Genomic DNA, 7048 nt, shown 5'->3' on the forward strand with positions numbered 1-7048 from the left:
AGACTTCCTATTGCTAGCTTGGAGGGCCTTCAACTTGGATGATTTTGTACTACCAACTCTTCAATTAGTTTTGAAAAAGAATGAAATAAACATGTAATAAACATACAAAGTCAGAAATAAAGAAAATTACATAGAAAACAATCACAGCATGTTACCCTTTTCCAGCATTAACAACTCCACTGTACCTTCTTCAATGTTGATAGTAGTAGAATCCTTAGCCAATCTTGGGTACAAACAAGACCTTGGACCATGAATGGGGTAAGTGAGATTCTAAAATCATTTAGGATACATCTACTTGTGCTAAATCTCCACTCCGATGCAACCGTTGATGCTGGGACATCTAACACATCACGACCATCCTAACCAATATTGGGAATCTAGCAGCATACGCCTTCCACCATTTTGGAGTGTAAAAATCATCACTATTTGCTTCATTCTCTTCATGTAGGTATTCTCAAGTTCAGATTTCCTCATGCTAGTTTCACCACCACCACCAACAACTCTCAGCTTTTTATTTATCCAAGGGACCAATTTCCTTCCTGCCCTTTTTTGAGTTGGTTCAGATTGTGGAGCACCCACATGCTAACTTGCATCACTTGGTGCGGACATAGCTTTGTACTCTGCAAACAAAGCATGCAAAAAGGTTTTCACCTTCTCCCAAACTTTGTCTCCATTTAACTCAGCATACGTTTCTTCAATGGCTAGTTTTATGTAATTTGATAGCTTGAATCCTGGATCAAGAACAGCTGCAACAAATACAAACATGTTCACACTCTCCTCTTCGTTTTTCTTTGCTTTCCCATCCCCCTTGTCATTCTCATTCACCACCTCCTCATGCCAAGGCCCCCAATACTTATCATACTTATCTTGCATTTTCTTGGCCATGTATTACGCAAAATATCATCATTGTCAGCCCACATTTCCAACACAACATTAACTTCAGCAAAATATCACATGGAGTGTGGCGGAAACACTAAGAGTGAGCTCATAAAAATGTCCAAGAAATTCAGCCATTTTCTTAGCATTGTCCTAATCACTATCAAGAGAGTACCAAGAGCTTTCTCAATGTTTAAATCCAACGTATAGAGTGGGTCTTCCTCCTCATACCTCACAAACATTTTTTTGTAGTTGATTGCGGTTTTCAACATAAGATACGTGACATTCCATCTAGTGCATATATCCAGACTCAAGAATGCAGCCTTGTCCACCTTTTCTAACTCAGCGAGTTCTTTAAATTTTGTAATTCTGGATGGCCCACTGAATTTAATCTCCGTTACCTGAGTTTAACAAACCCGTACACTATATTGATACAGAGAACTTCCCGTTACAAGTAGCCTAAGACACTTCATTCAGCAGTGTTACAAATAATACGTGTACACCCATTAGCACGCGGCTTTTTGGTCCATGCGCTAATCCCTCCGCACCTGGTGATTGCGCTTACATATCGATTGGTCGGCCAATGCTAACTGTCACGGCCGTACGCCGAGGTATTCTTGTTACGCAGACGCCGGAGGAGCAGCGTGGATCTCCGAAAACGGTGTACGTGGCCCCATCGCCTGATGTTCGGGCGCCTCTGACGACGCACGGACCGCATCATCCGGGTCCGGCTCGGATGAAGGAAGGTCGGCGACCACCGGGCCTAACGTGGTGGGCATCCCGGCGCCGGCGCGGAGAGGCCTCGGCAGAGTCTTGGTCTTGCAGCCGTCATAGCACTGCCCGAAGCAGGCCTCAGCGGCCTCGCGGTCTGCAAAAAGAGTTTACCACCACATCGTCGTTGTCGGCTCATCATACGTGAGTGCAGTGGTTGCGCATTACTAATTCATGGCGCACATGAACTGTGCCAATCTGATTACCTGGATCAAGACGGTGGCAGGAAGTCCTGGCGCAGGAGAGCTGGCATCCCATGTCGCCGGGGGCGGCAGCCGCCGCCAAGGGCCGCTGGGGCGCGCCCGTGTAGCAGGTCTTGTCGCAGGCGTAGTTGCAGTAGTCGATCATGTTCTTGTCCTTGGCGATGCAGTCCTTGAAGCAGTAGTCGAAGCAGTCGGCGTCCGCCACGCCGGCCAGGAGGAGCGGCGCCACCACCACCACAAGCACCGCGCTAAGAGCACACGCTCGCCCGGCCGCCATTGCTAAACTCTGGTCTCTGGAGTGGCGTGATCGAAGTCGAACGCGCGCGTTGGCGGTGTCTTATAGAGAGGTTCGGTCGTCACGCCAGACTCATGAGTGTCTACGGGGGAGATGGGTGCGTGTACGCAGGGCGATGTCTAGTTCTTGCAACAGCAGTGCGGTTGCTGTTTTGGCAGGAGCGCGCGCACAAGGAAAACGGATAGGCGCCGGTAGCAGTTGTGCAGGGCGAAAGGCGTGAGCGGTGCCGTTCAAATCAAGTGCGTCTAAACGTTAGGATTCTTTTTTTTTTTGAAAGGATAAACGTTAGGATTCTCGCTGATGAAGACTGTCTCTCTCTCTCTCTCGTCTCGAACGAGACCGTTGCGTTGGAGCGCTGAGTTTCTTTTAAAGGGATTTGCTAATTCTCGTCTAGAGAAGTAGTCATGTCTTATCTATTCATAATTCATTTTTATATTTCTTTAAAACAAAGATGAAACAGCTCTCTTGTTTCATAATTAATTGATTGAGTGAATTCAATGAAAACCTATGTTTATATACCGTAGGATAAAAGTATTTTATCCCGCAAAAGAAAGGGTAAAAATACTTTAAGATTCGGTTTGCTTTCATGCAGGCTAGCGCGGCGTGTTTACTCTTTGGTACGGGCTGTTTTAGCGTTGTCTTTCTTACCTGACCGTTTCAATATTATTATGGGGAGAGGATTCGTAGCACGCACGTGCGTGGGCAGTGAGTCCCTCGTGCGTGCTTTTATTTTTTTGGCTTTTGATTTTTAATTTTTTTCATATCTTTTGAAGAACAAGCCTAAATTAAGTTTTGTTTCATATTCGTGTTTCTCATGATGAGGGATTTCAAATAAGATCTATTTTGAATACATTTTGAGAAATTTTGAAAATATCCGACTCAGTTGCATGTCCATAGCTCCCGGGTGCCCCTACACCTCATGAACAGTAAATTCGAACAAAATTGCAAGAAAAAAGTCAGAAAATTTCAGGGATCAAACATGACCAAAGATCCGATGTTCTTGCAAAATTTCAGCCACAAATACCATTCGTGGAGCCCTCATAAAAAATCACTGCTCAAAAGTGCACATAAATTTGACCAGTGATTTTGTTTTTTTAGTTTAGGGCCAATGTTATTTGTACCTGAAAATTTGCAAGATCGTCGAAAGTTTGAACATATTTGATGTCCCAAAGTTTCATATTTTGTATTTTATTTTTGAATTTATTGTTCATAGAGGGTGTAGGGGCGCCCAGGTGTTGAAAGTCCTGTCTCTTTTGTTTATTTCCTTTTCGATTTTTTTCTCCACCATGCGACTTATAAAATATTTGATGTGTTTAAGAAAAATTCATCGCGTCTTTTCAAAAGAAACAAAATCACATTGTCCTAAAAAATGTTACCCATGTATTATTAAAAGGTCAATCATGTATTTTGTAAAATGTTTTCTGCGTGTCTTTAAATTCATGACCATTTTTAGAATTTGTAAGTATTTTTTACCTCAATTTTGAACTAAGATAACAACACTTATTTGGATCGGAGGGAGTACCATTTTTAACCCCAAATACACTAATTTGTTTGACGAGGAAAACAACCTTTTCATGCTGACATAGAGTTCCTGAACCTAAAAGTGAATGGAAGCAACTTAACCTAGTGGCAAATAATTAGATCAATAAGAAGACGTCACGGAAATCGGTTTGGGTACTTGATTCGACTATTGCACTGAGACCAAACATATGTAAATTAGACTAAACAGAAATTAGTAAAATGAAGGCACAAACCTATCAAGTATGAGATGAAAACGGATGAAACTAGTTCCTGCCACATTTGCTTTCATATTTTTTTGTGGAAGAAGAAACAAATAAGAAACCTCGAAAACAAATAAAGAAATAAATACTATTGGAAACGAAAATAGAGCGAATATGGCACGGACACGGCGATGGAAGCGAGTGTAAACCGGAACTAAAATACTCCTTGAATCATAGGCAAAAACATAACGAAATAGACAAAATCTTCAGCTTGCCGAACAAAAACTTGAATGAAGGCATAAAACAATCAAAAACATTGACATAGCAGTGCAGCTCAAACAATAATATTGCTTTGATGGCACACTCAGAATAGTAGACTAGAACACAATTCTAGTAGTTGCATCACACATGGGCCATTTTGCACAGAGTCTGTTCGTTGCGCTATAAACAAGCATATGCCCATATTGAAAACCGAAAGTTCCATATTCACCAAAACGGATTGTTTCACTCCCGTCCTTATTCCATCGGAAAAGGTTGTTCCGTTTGTGTTTCCATTTTCACTTAAAAGATTCCACTTCCATTTCTGTTTTCATTTCCGTCTTATCCTCTTCGCTTCTGTTTCCTCACTAGAAAAGCAAAATATTTCCGTGCTATTTTCATCGCTAAGTATGGTGACTAAAATTTTCACTCAGATCCAGACTTGAATTCCTTCAAGACAAAATTTCAATTTGAGTCAACAAATGGTACAGTTTTATATTTTTACCTAGTAGTATTTTAATCTAGTTCATTTTCTGAAGGATCCATGGTATGGGAAAATAAAACGATAATCGTCTAATTATAAAAGCAAAATGTTTTCACACCATTTTCATCCCTAAGTATGGTGACTAAAATTTTCATTCTTATCCAAACTTGAATTCCTTCAAGAAAAAAAAATCAATTTTAGTCAACAAATGATACAGTTTTACATTTTTACCTACTAGTATTTTAATCTAGTTCATTTTCCGATGGATCCAGGGAATGGGAGAATAAAACGATAACCGCCATAATTAGCCATGACCAAAGCACTCGACAGTAAATTGTGCAATCGCACAAAACCACGATTCAGTAAACTGAGTAACTAACTGTGGAAATCAAGATTCCATTTTATAAAATTGCACCTAATCCCGGCCCTCTCACGCCTATAACATTTTTGGCCATCCGATTCATGTACTTAACGTTCCTGGCCGTTAGACGTCACTCAACTTGATTTTTTCCACGAGAAGGGCTGGTTGTCCTAGGAGCACGTACAACCGAATGCCCGCGGACGCGCCCGGTCAGTGACTAGGCGTGTTCGTTTTGAGCCCGTATTTGTTCGTCCATGCAGCCACATTTTTTATTTTCTTCCTCATATGTCTGGCCACTTGCACGTGATTGGTGAAGATGAAGAGAGAGAAGAAAAATAAAGGAAAACGGTGGCAAACAAAATGTTCAGCTTTGGCAAACAAAAATTTGAAGGCATAAAACAATCAAAAACATTGATATAGCAGTGCAGCTCAAACAATAATTTTGCTTTGATGGCATACTCACAGTAGTAGACTAGAACACAATTCTAGTAGTTGCGTCACACATGGGCCATTTTGCACATTGTGCGTTCGTTGCGCTATAAACAAGCATATGCCCATAATGAAAACAGAAAGTTCCAAATTCACGGAAACAGATAGTTTCATTCCCGTGATTATTCCACCGGAAAAGGTTGTTGTGTTTGTGTTTCTGTTTTCACTTAAAAGATTCCACTTCCATTTATGTTTTGTAAATTTCTGTTTTCATTTCCGTCTTTCCTCTTCGCTTTTGTTTTCCCACTAGAAAACCAAAAGATTTCCGCGCCATTTTCATCCCTAAGTATGGTGACTAAAATTTTCACTCCGATCCAGACTTGAATTCCTTCAAGACAAAAATTCAATTTGAGTCAACAAATGGTACATTTTTATAATTTTACCTACTAGTATTCTAATCTAGTTCATTTTCTGATGGATCCGTGGAATGGGAGAATAAAACGATAACCGCCCAAATTAGAAAAGCAAAATATTTCCGCACCATTTTCATCCCTAAGTATGGTGACTAAAATTTTCACTCCTATCCAAAGTTGAATTCCTTCAAGAAAAAAAGAATTTAGTCAACAAATGGTACAGTTTTATATATTTTTTACCTACTAGTATTTTAATCTAGTTCATTTTCTGAAGGATCCATGGAATGGGAGAATAGAACGATAACCGCCATAATTAGCCATGACCAAAGCACTCGACAGTAAATTGTGCAATCGCACAAATTCAAGATTCAGTAAACTGAGTAACTAACTGTGGAAGATCAAGATTCCATTTTTTAGACAGTAAAATTGCACCTAATCCCAGCCCTCTTACGCCTATAACATTTTTGGCCGTTCGATTCATGTACTGAACGTTCCTGGTCATTAGACGTCACTCCATACGATTTTTTTCGCGAGAAGGGCTGGCTGACCTAGGAGCATGTACAACCGAACGCCCGTGGATGCACCCGGTCAGTGACTTGGCGTGTTCGTTTTGGGCCCGTATTTGTCCGTCCATGCAGCCACATTTTTCATTTTCTTTCTCATATGTCCGACCACTTGCACGTGATTGATGAAGATGAAGAGAAAGAAGAAAAAGAAAGGAAAAAGGTGGCAAACAAAATGTCCAGCTTTGGCAAACAAAACTTGAAGGCATAAAACAATACATTTAGATAGCAGTGTAGCTCAAACAATAATATTGCTTTGATGGCATACTCACAATAGTAGACTAGAACACAATTCTAGTTGTTGCATCACATACGGGCCATTTTGCACATTGATTGTTCGTTGCCCTATAAACAAGCATATGCCCATATTAAAAATAGAAAGTTCCATAATCATGAAAAAGGATAGTTTCACTCTCGTGCTTATTCCACCAGAAAAGGTTGTTCTGATTATGTTTCCATTTTCACTTAAAAGATTCCACTTCCATTTCCCTTTTGTAAATTCTGTTTTCATTTCCGTCTTTCCTTTTCACTTTCATTTTCCCACTAGAACAGCAAAATGTTTCCGCGCCATTTCGTCCCTAAGTTGGTGTAAAATTTTCACTCTGATGCAGACTTGAATTCCTTCAAGACAAAAAATCAATTTCAGTCAACAAATGTTACAAAATGTTACAAAC

The 7048-nt window shown here is 40.4% G+C and overlaps 1 protein-coding gene across 1 annotated transcript; it reads right to left on the reverse strand.

Annotated features, from left to right (window-relative positions):
• Positions 1 to 1250: 1250 nt before the first annotated feature.
• LOC123067514 (uncharacterized) lies at positions 1251 to 6695 on the reverse strand. Its single transcript, XM_044490276.1, has 3 exons — positions 6689 to 6695; positions 1854 to 2186; positions 1251 to 1744 (listed from the first exon to the last, which is right to left on the reverse strand). Exons 1-3 carry the CDS (start codon positions 6693 to 6695, stop codon positions 1497 to 1499), a joined length of 588 nt encoding a protein of 195 aa, XP_044346211.1. The 3' UTR covers positions 1251 to 1496.
• Between the last annotated feature and the right edge of the window lie 353 nt (positions 6696 to 7048).

The sequence above is a fragment of the Triticum aestivum genome, chromosome 3B, assembly GCF_018294505.1.
Source record: "Triticum aestivum cultivar Chinese Spring chromosome 3B, IWGSC CS RefSeq v2.1, whole genome shotgun sequence".
NCBI classification, from domain to species: Eukaryota; Viridiplantae; Streptophyta; class Magnoliopsida; order Poales; family Poaceae; genus Triticum; species Triticum aestivum.